General features: G+C 35.0%; 1 protein-coding gene across 4 annotated transcripts in view; it reads right to left on the minus strand.

Annotated features, from left to right (window-relative positions):
• WDR11 (WD repeat domain 11) overlaps nt 1-18,610 on the minus strand; it is an 80,464-nt gene that overhangs the window by 59,671 nt on the left and 2,183 nt on the right. For 2 of the 4 annotated variants that reach the window (XM_067709219.1, XM_067709217.1), the window contains exons 3-10: nt 13,057-13,210; nt 11,917-12,090; nt 9,703-9,889; nt 6,832-6,997; nt 6,291-6,405; nt 5,231-5,426; nt 4,803-4,906; nt 1,562-1,738 (exon numbers count right to left, since the gene is read on the minus strand). In XM_067709219.1, coding sequence (XP_067565320.1) covers nt 1,562-1,738; nt 4,803-4,906; nt 5,231-5,426; nt 6,291-6,405; nt 6,832-6,997; nt 9,703-9,889; nt 11,917-12,090; nt 13,057-13,210 — 1,273 coding nt within the window. The remainder of the gene's footprint in view (nt 1-1,561; nt 1,739-4,802; nt 4,907-5,230; nt 5,427-6,290; nt 6,406-6,831; nt 6,998-9,702; nt 9,890-11,916; nt 12,091-13,056; nt 13,211-18,610) is intronic. The other 2 variants (XM_067709218.1, XM_067709220.1) reach the window with 2 other exon arrangements.

The following is an 18,610-nucleotide window of genomic DNA, read 5'->3' on the forward strand; positions in this document are numbered from 1 at the left end:
ATTAAAGCTTCAGAAATTTCTTGCAAAACTATTCTAGAGAAATACAGTATTACACTTGCTTACTTTTATCACCTATTCTACAGTATCTTCTAGTACTGAGAAAATATCTAAAGAATTACTAAAACTTTTCAATTATCAGATGTTCATAATAATCATATGATTTCTACATTCTGCACATTTTGATGATGTTGAAACTATGATTTAATACTTAAGGGGCCCAAGAAGAAGTAATTCTGGTTGAACTCTGCTTCTCTTTTCTAATGACTCTGCAAGACTTTAGGCACTTATATTTTTTGCTTTTACTTTGTTATTACATTAAATTCAATAAATGACCTGCTATTCACTATATACCAGCACAATACAGCTTATTCTACAATGGAAATCTCAGAGCCTGACTCAGCTCTTGTTATCTAGCTATCCCAAGAAGTAATTTTCTCCAAGAAATTAATAAATTCCTAAATTGAAAGAGAAGGTATACTGACCTTGTACAGAGAGGTACATACTATGTACACTGACCAATCCCAATTGAAACCTCAATGAGAATTTTAATATCAATAGTTTCTTAAATAAAAATTAAACATCCATCTGCATTTATATAAATCTGGACACCTGTAAACGCAGACCACTGAACCTTAAAATTCAAATCACTTTCAAAAGATAATAATGGAAAAAATGGGAAAATAAGAGTAGTGCCAAACAGTAATACTCAAATGAGCCATTAGGGCTCACAAGTCAGCCATTAAGTTGAGACACACTGGCCATAAGTGTCTCATTTTAGGAAAAAAAAGAATCGCAAATCACATGTTTATAGACCTTCTGGGAAAAAGCCAGAAGTCAAACCAACAGCATCTTAAGAAAAATGTTGACAATTTCAAACAAATGTATTATTGTTCAAAATTTTAGAGAAATGAATTTTAACCTTATGTATTTAGTAGCAAATAGAAATTTGGTCCTCTCTGTAAAAGAAATCAGGTTAATCCCATTACCATGAAATTACTGTGACAGCAAGTTGAAACCCAGACCAATTTTTTTTATCTACAACATAAAAATATGCAATTTCAACCCAAAAGGCAAATCTTTAGTTTATAAAGACAATAGCCACTTTAAACACAATAAAACCAGGTTTAACATACAATTCTTAGCACATGAAGAAACTTGTTATTATTAAACTATTAAGTGTGACTATATTATTAGTTAACAAAAACTAATAACAAAATGACATGCACAGGAAGAGCTTGAGATGGTCCAAGAAAAGACAAGGAGTCTGGTTTCAGCATTACACAGGGACTTTCCTCTTGACATTTTAGAGATGTACCCATGGTGTCAGGGTCTCTGTCATCTGGTGTCAGGTGAATGAGTTATCATTATGATTAAAAAAGATTAATAGAACAGAAAAAAAAGTATTTCAAGATGAGTATTTATACAATTTCATTTAGCCTCTTCCTCTTCTTAAAGCATTTTAAAGGAGAATAAAGGATTTTCTAGTAACCAGGAAACTTAAATATCTTAAAAATGTAAAATAGACATTAAGAATTAAAAAAAGAACAGGTCCAATACTCACCAACAGCAAGCAATGGCTGATACATCTTGATATTTTTTGTGGTCAATGGTGGGCACATACGGATAGCAAACTGTGGTGAGGGCAGTCCTGAAAGCAGACCTGTTAGCAGGAATTTGAGTTGCACTTCCTGCAGAATGGAGCCTTTGGGATGTTCTTCCCCAGCAATTGCACTTTGCCCTGATTTGTAATAAAAAATACAAATATGTTAACTGTAACATACGCTGTTCTTAAAAATCTAAAGGAACTTTACAGTGGAAGTATACTCTTCAGGTCTAGAAGGTGTAATGTAGCACTCTAGTGCCTGTAGCTATACACCGAGTCTTACTTGGCTATGGGACTTAAACTGCATCATCTAATATCTCAAAGGATAGGTTACTCCAGAGTATTGCTATCCAGAATTCAGGGACCTGTGTCTTCTAAGAAACACCATTTTAGCCAAAGTTCCTGGTATTAGGGCACCCAAGGCAAATCAAGAGGACTAGGGTTAGAGAACAGTTTCTGTAGCATGAGATATTACAGAGCATTCCTGTCTTACTGCCTTTCTAAAGGGTTACTTTTCAATCTGATGCTCTTTAACGTGCACATAAAATTGGTAATCACAAATAGCAGGTTCAAAGAACTCATTTAGATTTCAAATAAGAAATCTTAATGTGTCAATGTAATTACAACATTTAAGCTTTATAATTACATATTTTTATATAAATAAGTAAAATAAAATTTAAATACATACTTATAATTACTAATATATAATATATAAACCGTCACTAGTGACAGTTGTCTTAAATGGCATTATTTTTAGATACAGCGTTCGTACTTAGGTTATCAAATTTCAAACTAAAAAGATGATTCAAATAAAAACCATTCAAAAAATGTGAATACAAAGTGTGCAACAAAATCAAAACCATTCACTAATAAGGGTATAAAAATTTTCTTCCTTTAAAGCACTACTGAATACTGGGATAAAGTTGTCAAAAGTACATTATCAGGAATATGTGTGAGTATATATATATGTACGTACACACACACACACACACACACACACACACACACACAGTGAAAGGGAAGAATGAAATAATTACTAGAAGTGGGTGACGGGATTCTAACTAAACCTTTTAAAGCTGTAAAGTTGTTTTAGTAATGATGTTATTGTAAAATCGGTAAGATATACAGAAAAAAAAGGCCATCAGTTGAATCCAAATAAATGATCCCTTAGGATAAGCCATACAACTGGTATCAATCTTAGTAACAAAGATGGGGTCTAAAGGAATGGCAAGTTCTACAGGTAGGTACCATGTTTACCAACCCTCGCAGCTTGGAGTTCACTTCAGGAAACTGCCATATTTCTCTTCAAGCATCTTCCATGTGAGGTGATTCACAAAGTAGGGCAGATGATTCACAAAGTAGGGCAGATTAGGCCTTACTAAGCAGCAGCCTTTACCCAATGAATATAAATCAGGCCTCTGTATTTAACTGAATTGCTTTCAATTACCACTAAGTACATAGTGAATTTCAAATTAAAAGTTTAATTAAAAGTTTTAATTAAAATGTTTTCAAGTAACAAAGATTTATTTAATACTTTTAAATCAACAACACTGTCAAGAACTGCTATACAATCTGTATCATTTTGTCTCCTAAAAAATGTAAGTTATATCACTTAGATACCTAAACAGCATAAAATTACAAACTCCTACAGGCTTTGTATTACTGATTAGTTCTGTGCATGTGTGTTTATAATTCTTTTCACTTTAATATTTTATATTAAGTGCAGACAAGGTCAATTAACTTGGAAAATTGTGTAACTAATAAAATAAATTTTGCAAAACAATTATGTGTCTAAACTTCCTCATATGGATTTATGTCTAGAAGGTGAAAAGAATTTTAAGTATAAAAGTTAGTGTCACTGAGCACAAGGATTCCACGGCTGGCAGGAATTGTGAGAATACCAGGGTCTGGAGAGGTCTTGCTTAGATTACGGTGAAGCAGCCGGGACTAGATGCCATGGCCAAGGAGCAGACTCCAGACTGGGATAACTAGGTTCACACTTCCACTTATCGGCTGTGTAGTCCGGGGCAAGTTTTTTAATCCCCCTGGATCTCAGTTCCCACATACATAAAATGGAAATAATAATAATAACAGTACCTACTTTGTAGGGTTGTTGAGCTAATACTTAAAGAGAATTTGGCACAGTATTTAACATAGTATTAAGCACTCAATAAATGTCATCTCTGATTAAGAAGATTAATAAGTTAATGCTCTTTCTAGTATATCATGGATCTTTACAGCATTTAAACAAAAGAACCTAGTAAATAATATCCATTTTCAATTACATTGTGGGAGAACAAACAGTGATAAAGAAAATCCTTTATAAACCACTAGCCACAATTTTAAAAGAATTAGACGTCGGTACTGCTTGGCATATTTACAACTTCTAGTTGTATATATTTGAAACCACCAATCCTCATTCTTCCTTGAATATACAGTGGTCCTATAATAATTAAATTAACTTTGAAGCAATATATTATCTGCAAATAAATATTTGTTGAAGTAAGAATTCCCAACGTGAAAATAAGAAAATGTAAGTCAAAAAGTTAAGACGATTTTTTCTAATACTGCTCAGTTACTTTATTCCTTCAATAAATACTTATCACACATCTAGAATGTGCAAGGCCCTGGGCTGAGCGCTGGGGATGCAAAGCTGAATCAAGCACTGTCCCACCCTTGTGAAGCTTATAATTTACTGTAGGGAAAAAGACAAGTCAAATCACAACTACAATCAGCTGATGACTATTAGGGACCACATAAATCAGGCTTGGGAGGTTAAAGAAAGCAACACCGGAGCTGAATTTTGAATAAGGAGTAGCAGAAAGGGAGAGAGAGGAAGAGTGTGTTCAATTCTGAGCTGAGGGAGCAGCAAGCATGGAGGAGGAGGTATGGTATTGCCCAGCAAGGGCTATATATGCAGCATCCAGATGCCTCATGCCATCTCTTTCATTTAGATCAGAGTCCCTCACGAATGAACATTTTCTAATTCCAGCACTACAATAATAGTCTATACTACTTCAGGTACTCTTATGCTTAAATATTTTATACCCCTCTGATTTATTTAGGAAAGAATAAGTCTACATTTTAGTTTTCTGAAGTATTAACTTTGACTTTACAATAACTGCAACCACTGACTATTAATTTTGCCCTTCAAAAAGTATACCTAACATAAAAGTGAGAGAAAAAAAAAGCAGTTTACCAATCATGTTATCTAAGGAGAGGTCTGGGAGTTTATTCTGTAGCACTCCTACAGGAATTCCACAGAAAGACACGGGTGAATATAAAGGTGACACGCCAGAACTACTGCAAAGACATAATAATTAGATGGTTCTTACATATTTAAAACCTGGTTCTTACATATTTAAAACCTGCATCACATGTTAGTAACTCAAAATACTAATTTTAGATCATAGTATTCTATCAATTTTTACAGTATTCATTAATCTAACCCATAGGTGAAATATCTCTAGCAGGTTTACATAATCTCCTAATAATCTAAAGTCTTAATTATCAATTTAAAAATATTTTTTTCAGAAAAAAGGTCCTGCTATTTTTATATGATTCTGGTAATCTAAAGAAAGGGGGAAACAAAGCAAAACAAAAAAGAGATCCTATTGGTTCATTTACCTGTTCCGTGAATTTCGATTACAAACGGCAGACTTCAGTTCCCATATCATAACCCTGCCATCACTCACTATGAGGGCAGCTGCATTCTCATTGACAGGACAACACACCATACTGAAGGGACGGACAGTTTTTGTCACCCTGATTGCATCACACTGGCTTCGTAAATCATAGGTAAGCTCCTGGACAGGATCTGGATCTTAACAGAGTATAGTTTTCTTTTAAATATTAGAGAGCAAACATATCAATGTCACTGCTACTTGTTTTAATTTAAATAATACCTCAACCAAAAAGAATATCATCCCTTCACTAATGCAAAGTTTGTCAAAAATGGCTTCCCTGTTTACAATTACTAATTTCTTCAGGATATAAAGAAAATTTACTTAATGACCGTCTACACCAAGTTTAATTTCCAAAATAACAATTATTATCAAAATAGTCTATTTAATATTTTTAAAACAAAGGAAATTCTTTGAAAAAGGATCAACAGTAATATATGATTAAATAATTAACAGTGCACTTGTAGCCCAACATAATTTACTGTGGTCTACAATAAGCCTGAAAATAATTATACTGTATAAAAGATGTGAAAGTCACTTTCACCTTTACATAGTACATCATTCCATAAAAACATTAGTTTCGTTCTCCAGGATAAGATTGAAACTGACAACTGAATGCCCTGGAGACTTATTAACCTGTTACTTTACCATGGAAATCCTAAAGCAGAGAAGTCAAAGGGGTGTAATAATAAAGGTATATACAAGGTTGGACTTGTGCTAAAGAAATAATCACAAAAGATAACATCCACTTAGCTCATGGATATAATCAAGAAGGGATTACAAAATATTACTATCTTTGCAGCATACAAGAGGTGCACTGTTATAATACTCAGAGATTATCTTGGGCCTGGGTTTTTTTATGCCTCATGTTATAACCATATTCTACTTTCTTAAGGCAAGGATTATTATTAACTCCATGCTTTGGTAAGTATTTGCCACATGAAGCTTTATAAAATCATTCTGAAGAAAAATATAATTAACATTATTGTGAGATATAAACTCACCTGGTTCTTCATTTGAAGTGGTGAAAATACTATTGTAAGATCTTCGAACACGTAAGGTTATACAACCATTTTCATGTAGGCAAAATAAACCATCACGCTGAAAGCAGGGTATTACCTTTAAATAGATGATGTATTTGTTTTTAAAAACAATAGATTTTAAAAGTATATACGGTGAGATTCATAAACTCATATTTAGAGAATATGGGCGGAAAAAACCCCCAAACACAAAAATACACATATAATCCCCTAGTTTTAAAACTAAATGAACATTTAAAATATCCATTAATAATCCTAAAACAATCTGTCTTTATCCATGTAACTTAAATAGTTCAGTACATATCTCCAGATCAGTCAGAAGAATTTCTAGGGTTAAATCAAACCAATCTAAAGTGCAGAAAAATAAGGAATATAAAATAACATTGTTAATCTTTAAATAAATAGAAAAAGAGAAAGTGAGACTAAGGACTTTTGCAAAATTATGGTTTTTCTCTATATAATTCATAATCAACTTGTGGTAATATAATTTATAAGTTGTAGATACCTGCAGAAATGGAACTCCTGTTCGTTCTATTGCAATCACACCCACTGTCTGATTCACCTCAAGGTCAAGGATTAAAATCTCTCGAGGATAGAGCAGCAACATGTGATTCCTTTTGGAAGGCAGGTATGCCAACTGAAGGCAATCATTGAGAGTCATGAATTCAGCACTGAAAAAAGTAAACATTTACTTCAGGCACCAAGAAATGAGTCAGACTCGCAAATGAATTTATTCATGAAACAGAAACAGACTGAGAGAAGCAGAAAACAAAATTATGGTTACCAAAGGGGGAAGGAGGTAGGGGAGGGGTAAATTAAGCGTTTGGGATTAGCAGACACAAACTACTATATATAAAACAGATAAACAACAAGGTCCTACTGTGTAGCACAGGGAACTAGATTCAATATCCTGTAATAAACTATAATGGAAAAGAATCTGAAAAAGAACATGTAATATAATACGTATAACTGAATCACTTTGCTGTACACCAGAAACTAACACAGCATTGTAAATTAACCATAATTCAATTAAAAAAAATGAGTCAGACTTTATTCATATCAGAAAAAGCTAAAAAAGAATTGAATTTTGTACTTTCCATATAATAACTGTCAATGAGAATGTACAACTGTTTCCTGAAATGACCAACACAAGCTAGCATCTAAAAATTAGATCTCTTCTTTGTGCCAAAATCCAAATTACGACAATGATACTGTATAGGTCGGATAGAGACATGTTTCTGAATATGTGAAAATGTAAAGTAAAGTAGTAAGTCTGTGGTATGAGATGGTCAGTGACAATAATACTATACGGCATTCTTAAGACAGTAGTTTTATTGTTATTTTGTAATTAGAAGTACTAGATAGACTGCTGAAATGAAGCCTCAGGACTAAAACATAAAGCACGTAGGGCAGTTAGGGCTAGGCAACTGGATCAGGAGTCACTGCACTCTCTGCATGGCTTGGGCAAGGAAGGCACTTCCTCTACTCCGCCTTCATTCACTTTTCAGCTGTCTTAAAGCTTTCTTGAAACAAAGCTTCGTACTTTATTCACTTACCACAGCATTTTCTTCTGTGTAAATGAAAGAGATGAAATGATATGAGGATTATAAAGACTGTTAGAGAGACTTAAAACTCATTTTAGTAAGTTGTGATTGTGGTATATATTTAATCACAACTTTATTTTATAATAAATTTATATTTAATATATTTCAGTAGGAATGGGCATACAATTATGTACCTTTTTGCTTACACAACAATTTTATTAAAAAGTTTTGAAACTTAAAATAAAGTTAGATTAGAGGACTAGAGACAGGGATGTGGACTGCATTAAAATCCTGGCTCTGCACTTCCTAGCTGGGTGAGCTTAAGTAGCATATTTAAAACAATGTGAGACTCAGCTTCCTCATTTATAATGTGGGCACAGTACTACTGCCCAGGATTGTAGCAAGATTATATGTAATAATGTATGTGAAAGTACCCAGAGTAGTTCTATTTGAAGGGATAAATAATGCATTTCCCCAGTACTCAAGATGAACATATGATTCACATGACAGAAAATATAATGTATATAAATCATAACTTATAAAACTATGCAGGCAAAAAATAATTATGATACAGAATCAATGCAAAGTAAATAAAAAGTTCTCAAGATATTTAAGGAGTAATCTTAAATTATTTCAGCACAGGGTGAGGGATAAATTAGTGAATTTAATCAGCCTATGGTTTACTATATAAAAATTATATTTACATATAAATTCAGAATGTATTTGTAGAGCAATTTGTATTTTACATTCTTTAGGTAATTACCCACAAAGACTAGATAGAATAATCTTAGCATATTAAAAATAAAAGCTTTTAAAAAATGAATGCCAGGGCTTCCCTGGTGGCGCAGTGGTTGAGAGTCCGCCTGCCGATGCAGGGTACAGAGGTTCGTGCCCTGGTCCGGGAAGATCCCACATGCCGCGGAGCAGCTGGGCCCGTGAGCCATGGCTGCTGAGCCTGTGCGTCCGGAGCCTGTGCTCCGCAACGGAAGAGGCCACAACAGTGAGAGGCCCGTGTACCACGAGGAAAAAAAAAAAAAGAATGCCAAAAAAACTACCAAAGCAATAAAAATATAAGAACTACCATATCACTAGGAAAAAGACAGAAATCTATTTTTAATGCATAAAATTAGTTCTTTAAAATAAAATTGTACTCAGTTGAAATTTCTGAAATAAATAATAATAGCTAGCCTTTACCAAAAGAATGCTTATTGAGTATCAGACACTATGTTCAGTACTTAAGCTATTGCACCTATTAATCCTTACAACCCTAAGAAATCCTTTCAAACACTATCTTAGAGATTGCGAGAGTGAAATTTGAGCACGATTAAATTATACTTTGAGTCACAGAGCTACAGCTTCCCTTAGAATCTTGGCCCTTAACCAGTACGGGAAACATCTTTACATGCATGAGAAAAACACCTATATTTTATTGGCTAATGAGATTACACAGCATTTAAGTCAGGAAAATGTATTTAAAATGAAAATCCAGCTTTTGTCCCCCAATTTTTAATGTGTTCAATGGCCATAATTTTAGAATCTTTATCTCTTATTTTCAGAAGTCAAAACTTTTCATGTGTCAAAATCAATGGGGGACGTTTACCACATTACTGGAAACAAAGGAGCCACGTTAATGCTAAATCTCTTCTTAGGGGAAGAAACAAAAAACATTTTTCCTCTTATAAATTCAAAACTACAAACAAGAAAGGGTAACATGAAGAAGAAAATTAATCTTAGTACATCTCCAAAAATGAGGTTTTCATGAATAGATTATAACTAGATAAATGTTGAATAAATAAATGAATGTTGCTGTTAGTTTTACACTTGTAACTTACCTAGGTTTCTCTTGCGTGATTAAGATTTTCACTTTATTAAGAGCCTTCTTGGCCCCTGTGGCTGCAGCCAGCTTGTTGTGAGCTGGGCTGGAGTGTGGGCTGGATATGTACACTTTTTTCCCAGGGCCTGAGGGTGGCTTGGATGGAGAGAAGTCTGAGATGAATACAATGCCCTCACTGGTGAGTACTGTATTGAGAGAAGCAAAACTCTAATTAAAGTTTAATCAAGTATAGCATAGTTTTATTCCAATACAATTTTGAGAGCAAGGTAATGATAATTTTAATAATATAGAACTGGCAGTGTTATGCAGTCATAACATAACGGGAATGTTCCCCAAGTTAAAGTGAAACTGGTGGTCCATTACAATTCATCAGAGGCCTCCAAGCTCAGCATTCCAAATTAATGTTTTAATTAAAAAGATACCAGAAGGTTACTGGCAGAAAGAACAAATGTTTGTTCTTCCAAATATATTCAGTGCATGGACTTTCATTAAAAACCTTTCCTCATTATATCCCATAACTTCAAAATCCAAAGACTTTCAGAATATAAAATTCACAGAAGAAATAAAAAATCCCATATGTAAGAGGCTCTGCATACCACACTTGGTAAGTTCAAATATTTGACTTGATGATACTAATTTTTCATCATTATCATGAGCTACTCAGTCTAAATATATTTTCCTTTTTCTTCTTGCGTATCAAATTGAACCTCGGCATGTGTAAAGAGTGTTCTTTTTCTCTTTACATCTAGAGTAAAATTAAAGTGCCAACAGCAGTTTACTAAGTGTACAGAAAATGGAAATATTCAAGGAGGCAGCACCACATTTAACAATACAAATTATGCCTTTTTATGGATGAAAAAATAATCCCCCTCAAAACGGGCTAATACTAATACATATCTGATTATAAAAGTCTTATCTATCCTGGCAATCAGCAAGGCTGCTTTAAACACAGGGAACAAAGCAGCATTCAAGAATCATGACAACCCCAGCACATTCAATGAGCAAATTAAAGATGTTAGGTCAACTGATGCTTTGAAATATATAGTACTTTCATCAACCAAATTACAGAGATGCAGTATATTAGCCTGAAGCCTTGTCTCCTTTCAGATTACAGAAGTCACCCTTCAAGGTCCCAGTCATTCCCCTTCTTTTGTGATGCCCTCACTCCCTGACGCTGCCAGCTAGGCCAGCCCTCCTCTGTGCTCCCACAGCACTGCATTTCACAGCAAACTAGTGAGTGAATGAGTGAGTGAGTGTACACATACGTTCATATACACACATTTATAAATACGAAGCCTAAACACATTGTATTGCAATTATTTATACAGCTGTGTTTCCCATTTTAATTTCTACTTGTCTGTCCTACTCTCCCTCCATCAACTCACACATACACCTACTCTCCCTCCATCAACTCACACATACACACACCCCTCAATAAATGTTGGTGGATACATGTTAGAATTTTGAGTCATTCAAATCCAGGGAAAACATTCTTTACCATAGTTAATCCCCTTACCTCTTTCAAGTCGTTGATCAAATATCAAAATAAAACCTACTTTGACCACTTTATCTAATACAACAACTTGCCCACTCCCATTCCCCCACTCCCTTTACCTCCTGGCGTATAATAATAGCTCAAGAAATATCTGTTGGATAACTGAATAAAAAATATTTTCTACATAATTTAGTCACAAAAAAAATCTGTCTAGAATCTGATTTTTAGATCAGTAGCTCAGTAAAATATCAAAAGCACATTGGGAAAAACTGCCTCCACGAGAAAAAAATCCCTTGGGCTTGGTCTTTTCCTGACATGCGTCTGTTTATGGCACTCAAAATACACGGCATGAATTAAAACAGTTTTTTAAAAAGGAAGAAATGAATTTGGCCACAGACTAAATGAAACCCTTGACTCAGGTTCTTTCGATGTTCCTAGAAAAAAATTTAATTAAGTCTGAATTAGAGTAACACAGCTACTCTCTCTTTCTCTGACTAATCTAATTTTGTTCACAAATTCCACACAGTGAAGGTCTGGCTTGCTGATTTAAATTTCTAACCATCATAGTATCTTTAATAAGAGCTGAAAATATATGAACTAGATGTGTTTCTCATTTTAACATTATAGGTGTATGAAGGGGGTGTGTGTGTGTGTGTAGCATTAACCATATATGTTACAAACACCTCAACTCATTTTCCACAAGAAACTAGTACTCACAAGTTAAATGTGAGGGATCAAAAGGATCAAAAGAAAAAGAAAGAATGTTATCTGCATAGCTCTTCTTCCAGAGTTTGGTGCCAGTATCTGCATTCCAGAGCACAATATAATTTGGCGGATGGATAGCAAGCAATAAATCTCGGGAAGCATCTTGATTCCATAACCACTGAACATCTGTAAAGACCAGAAAAATAAAGGCAAAATTCAGAAATCACCCACTTCAAATTACTTGTCTAATGTGTCCTTGATATCTAGTTGTGCGTGTGTGTATGTGTGTGTGTGTTTACATAGTCCTTAAAATCTTAACTACCCCCCTTCAATGTTGCATATATGTGTCAGGATTGATAGGAAAAGCTAATTTTATATAAAAATGAGCTGTCTGGACATTAGAATCTAGAGGTCAAAATTTCCAAGTAATCTGAAATATTACTTCAAAGAAAATACAAAGCAATTTACACTATTCATTATTTAAAACTTTATGTCAAAGACTGTCCTAGCCATGATCAATGTCAGACTCTCCTAATGTTTTTGTGGAATTACTTAATGGGACTTTACAGAATTTCATGTTTTTCCATAACAATAAAGAGGATAAGGATCTAGTTCAATAGTACAGTAAGTACTTGATCAGTAATTTTTAAATAGTCATTTAAAAGATTCACTCAGTCAAGAGAGCCACTCAGTCAAAGCCTGAAGAGCCCAGGAATACTGTATTGATTATAGGTCAGTAACATAAGCAAGCGAACAAATGATCTATATGAAAATGAGGAAAAAATTGTATCTCTATTAAGAGAAAGTAAGCACTGAGGGCTAATTCAAAAGAGCGGTTCGGGCCAGCTTACTTATATTCTAGCTTACATTTACAAGACTGTTTACAGGAGCTTAATTTTTCTCATCATGCTCAACTGAGGGCAAGACTGAAATTAATGCATTTTACCAAAGCACAAATCAACTGAGATTTGAGGAAATAAGCCCAGAAGCGTATTGATAAGGAAAAGAAAGCTAGATTCGGATCAGCAGAACAGGCTAAACACAATCAAGAGTTAACTGAGAAGTGATGAAATTAAACGAAAGGGAAAAACCAACCACTCTAAGAGTAAGTGTATTAATACAGACGCTTGGTGGAGTACAGACTTTCCTCACCCTGAATAGGCTTGGCATGCTCTTGGATCTCACACTGAGCTACTCCTGCTGCTACATCCCAAACGATGATCTTTCCATTGACATCAGCAGAAGCTAAGCGCAAGGAATATGGCGAGCCAATGTTATGGTGATAATTTTCCCTGGCCCATTTAACCTAGTATCAAGAAGAAATCAAATCAAGTAAATACTTGCACTGGATGAAACTATACACAATTTTCATAAAACGCCAACTGGAACCCAAACTCCATTCTACACTTATATTATAAAAATAGGAAACTAGGGAACCCTCCCACACTGTTGGTGGGAATATAAATTGGTACAGCCACTATGGAGAACAGTATGGAGGTTCCTTAAAAAACTAAAAATAGAACTACCATATGACCCAGCAATCCCACTCCTGGGCACATACCCGGAGAAAACCATAATTCAAAAAGATACATGCACCCCAATGTTCATTGAAGCACTATTTACAATAGGCAGGACATGAAAGCAAACTAAATGTCCCTCAATGGAGGAATGGATAAAAATGTGGTACATACCTACAATGGAATATTACTCATCCATAAAAAAGAACAAAATAATGCCATTTACAGCAACATGAATGGACCCAGACATTATCATACTGAGTGAAGTAAGTCAGGTACAGAAAGACAAATATCATGATATTGCTTATATGCAGAATCTTTAAAAAAAGGGTACAAATGAACTTATTTACAAAACAGAAGTAGAGTCGCGAATATAGTAAACAAATTTATGATTAGCAAGTGATAAGGGCAGGGGGAGGGATAAATTGAGAGATTGGGATTGACATTTACACACTACTATATATAAAATAGATAACTAATAAGAACCTGCTGTACAGCACAGGGAACTCTACTTAATACTCTGTAATGGGCTATATGGGAAAAGAATCTAAAAAAAAAAGTGGATATGTGTGTATGTATAACTGATTCATTTTGCTGTATAGCAGAAACTAACACAACATTGTAAATCAACTATACTCCAATAAAAATTTTTAAAAAAGGAAACTAGCTTCCATCTTGAAAGTCAGAAATTTTTATTATTTATATCTTTTAAAAGTTGCAATTAAAGTATTTTTGAAAATATCACAATGTTCCTGCCTTTAAAATATGAAAAATGATGCACAACCTTAATAATATGGGGAATTCAGGTAAAAAACTCCAGAATACCATATCTTAAAATGGTATGATCATTGGTATATCATTTGATCACAGTAATAACCATAAAACCTAATTCTGACATAACATGTAAAATCCTAAATTGCTAAGCAGAATCTTTTCCTGCATTCTATTCTTCTAATTAAAAGGAGACAACTTACAGCTACAAAAACCTTGCAAAGGAAAAAACAAAAGCAAACAAAAACTCTGGCTATCCCTCTCATAAAATTGGAAAATAACGTTAACAGTTTTTTCCCTAAAAAACAAATTTGTGCATCATAGTTTTAGTAATATCATTAAGAATAGTTTTTTTAAAAAATAAAAAACACAAGAATCCCAGCACAAAATCAAGAAATTAACTGAGCATCGAATACTGGCAGAGTAAGGAATAAAACACAGAGTCCTTACTCTGAGCCAAGGCCTTCCCTGGACACAACCTCCCCTCCCCTCTAGCTCAGCATCCTACTTGCTTACTTCAGAACATTTCCCACACAACACTTTGTAATTATTCTGTTTACTTTCTTTTGACCTATCACCAACCCTATCACCAATCTCACTCCATAGGGCAGGATCACCAAGGCCTCGCTCACATTTCTATCCCCCAGCCTTAACACAGTGCCTGCAGCTGACGTTCGAGTATGTGTTCAGTAAACTAACTTAACACCACAGACTCTTCAAATATATACCTATGTAGACATGTGTACACAGACACACAGATGTGTGTATTTGTAAGTAAGCACTCATAGAAAATGCTAGGTTAGGGAAGCATGCTAACCAATTCCAACAGCCTTCATGAAAAAGATGGAAACAAAAAGTTTTCTGAACTCCAGTGTTAAATAAGCCTTAGGTTTCTACTCCAACACATCTTTTCCTCAGGCAAGAATTTTTTTAATAAAATGTGTGTGTAGCCATATATATATGCATATATGTTTGAATGTGTATATACGTATATTCACATGTATGAATGTATGTATACTCTCCCTCCTCATTATTTGCAGATTCTGTATTTGTGAATTTGCTTACTCGCTAAAATGTATTTGTGGTTTTATTTGCGAAATCAGTATTCGCAGTGCTTTTGCAGTCATTCATGGACATGTGCAGGGTAGTGAAAAATCTGAGTCACTCAACATGCAACCGCATCCCAGCTGTGGTTGAATGAGGCACTCTTGTTCCAGTTCTCATAATGTAAACAAATGTCTTTTCTGAGGTCTATTAAGTACCACGTTTTTTGCATTTTTGTGCTTCTATGTTGACGATTTCACTGTTTAAAATGGTCCTCAAGCGCAGCAGTGAAGTGCTCTCTAGTGCTCCTAACCACAAGAAGTTGTGACGTGCCTTACAGAAAAAAGACACGTGAAATAACCTTTGTCCAGGCATGAATTATAGTGCTATCGGTCATGAGCTCAATGATAATAAATCAACAATATATAATGTCTTTTAACAGAAACACATAAAAAACAAGGTTATGTATCAATCAGTTGATGAAAATATTGTGACTAAAGGCTCACTCGGAACCACACCGTGTATTTCCCTGAGGAGCCATCAATGTTTCAGTATATGTTAACTCAGTGTTTGCAACAATTTTACAGAATAAAACTACCACGGATAAGAATTATTGTTGTGTGTGTCTGTGTGTGAGTGTGTAGTACTTGAATTCCATTTTTGTAAATGTCAAGCAGTGTACATATTTAAAAAAAAAATCAGACCTACTAGAGAATGGATTTGAGGACACGGGGAGGGGGAAGGGTAAGCTGGGACAAAGTGAGAGAGTGGTAGTGTATATATGTCCATATATAATGTAAAATAGATAGCTAGTGGGAAGCAGCCACATAGCACAGGAGGATCAGCTCAGTGCTTTGTGACCCCCTAGAGGGGTGGGATAGGGAGGGTGGGAGGGAGGGAGATGCAACAGGGAAGAGATATGGGGATATATGTATATGTATAACTGATTCGCTTCGTTATAAAGCAGAAACTAACACACCATTGTAAAGCAATTATACTCCAATAAAAATGTTAAAAAAAAATCACCTAAACACAGCATAATCAAACTGCTGAAAATCAAGATAAGGAAATGAGATACATACAGGGAAACATACAGGGAAACAAAGACAAAAATTTCTCATTAAAAATTACCCAAGCTGGGAGATAGTGGAGTGGTATCTCTAAAGCACTACAAGAAAAAAAAAGAAAAAAAAAAAAAACTGGTGAAATAGTTTCTCAGCCAAATAAAAGCTGAAAGGATCAACCAATAGCAGATACGTGCCTCAAGGACTTAAAGGAAATTCTTCAGGCAAAAGGAATATGACGCCAGACTGAAACACAGATCTACACTAAGAAATGAAAACTCCAGAAATGCCAAAAAGACAGAAATGGTGTGGGGGGCGGAGAATATATTTTTTCTCAAAAAAAAAAAAAACCCAAAAAACAAAACAAAAAACCCCCCTATACCTAACATCAGAATTGAATGAATGCTTTCCTCCTAGGCTCAGGAATAAGACAAGAGTATCCTCCCTCCACTTCTATTCACTGTAGTAGAGGTCCTAGTCAACACAATAGCACAAAGGAAAAGAAATAAAAGACACCAGATTATCAGTGAAAAACCCAAACTGTCGTTATCTGAAGATAACATGATTGTCTATGTAAAAAAAAAAAAAAAAAAAAAAAAAATCACCCAAATTACCAGATCTAACAAGTTTAGCAAGATCACAAGATACATGTTAGTATTAAAAAAAAAAAAAAATCACCTGGGGCTTCCCTGGGCGCAGTGATTGAGAGTCCACCTGCCGATGCAGGGGACACGGGCTCGTGCCCCGGTCCGGGAAGATCCCACATGCCGTGGAGCGGCTGGGCCCGTGACCCATGGCCGCGTCCGGAGCCTGTGCTCCGCAACGGGAGAGGCCACAACAGTGAGAGGCCCCCGTACCGCAAAAAAAATCACCTGTATTTTTCTCTACTTCACATTACATAGAAAAATTAAGTCAAAATGGATCTGAAACTTAAATATAAGAGCTAAAACCATACATTCTTAGATGAAAACAAAGGTGTAAATCTAATTGACATTGGGAAGAGCAATGGTTCTTGGATACAGCAACAAAAGAAAACATTATCCCTACATCAAAATTTAAAACTTTTGTGCTTCATAGGGCACTATCAAAAAAGTGAAAGAGAACTCACAGAATGAGGGAAAATATTTGCCAACCATATATCTGATAAGGGACTTGTACCTAGAATACATAGAGAACACTTACAACTCCAAAATTTTTAAAAATACAATTTTAAAATGGGCAAAGGAATGAACAGACACTTCTCAAAGAAGATATACAAATGGCCAAAAAACACATGGAAAGATGCTAAACATCATTAGCCATCAGGGAAATGCAAACCAAAACCACAATGAGAACAACTTCGTATCTGCTAGGATGGCTAGTCAAAAGGACATATAATAACAAGTGTTGTTCAGGATGAGGAGAAATTGGAGCCCTCGTACGCGGCTATTGGAATGTAAAATAGCGCAGCCTCTTTGGAAAATGGTCTGGCAGTTCCTCAAAAAGTTAAACATAGAGTTGCCATGAGTCAGCAATTCTAATCCTAGGCATATACCCAAGAGAAATGAAAACATAGGTTCACACAAACAGACTGTGCACAAATGTTCACAGCAGTATTATTCATAATACCTAAAAAGTGGGAAATACCCAAATGTCCATCAATAAATAAATGTCGTATATCATACAGTGGAATATTATTCAGCTATAAAAAGGAACAGAGTACTGACATATGCTACGGCATGGATGAGCCTTGAAAACATTATTCTAGGTGAGAGAAGCTAGGCACATATTGTATCGTCTCATTTATTTGAAATGTCTAGAACAGACAAATCTACAGGACAGAAAGTAGATTAGTGGCTGCCTAGGGATGAAGGGGATGGGGAAAAGGCATGGGTAGCAACTGCTAATGGGTACAGGGTTTCTTTTGGGGGTTATGAAACTGACTGTGGTGACAGCTACACAACTCTGTGGGTATGCTGAAAGCCAGGGAATTGTATGCTTTAAATGGGTGAATTTAAATGGTATGAATATCTCAGTAAACCTGTTAACAATGAAAAAGACCCCAAATCTCTATCTCCAATTGTAACAACTCCCCTAAAATTTCAGATCAGTATAATTCAATTGCCCCAGGTGTCTCAGACTTTGCACGTTAAACACTTAAACTCACCGACTTCTCACACACTCACCTCATCAAAGCAACACTGCCATTCAACTACTCAAACAGAAACCTTGGAGTCATTCTATTCTGACTCTCCCTTAAGATTGTTTACTATAAAGGCTATCAAGTTTACCTCTTAGCTCCTAAATGGAACTCCTTCACGCCTCTGCTTT

The sequence above is a fragment of the Pseudorca crassidens genome, chromosome 16, assembly GCF_039906515.1.
Source record: "Pseudorca crassidens isolate mPseCra1 chromosome 16, mPseCra1.hap1, whole genome shotgun sequence".
Classification (NCBI taxonomy): domain Eukaryota; kingdom Metazoa; phylum Chordata; class Mammalia; order Artiodactyla; family Delphinidae; genus Pseudorca; species Pseudorca crassidens.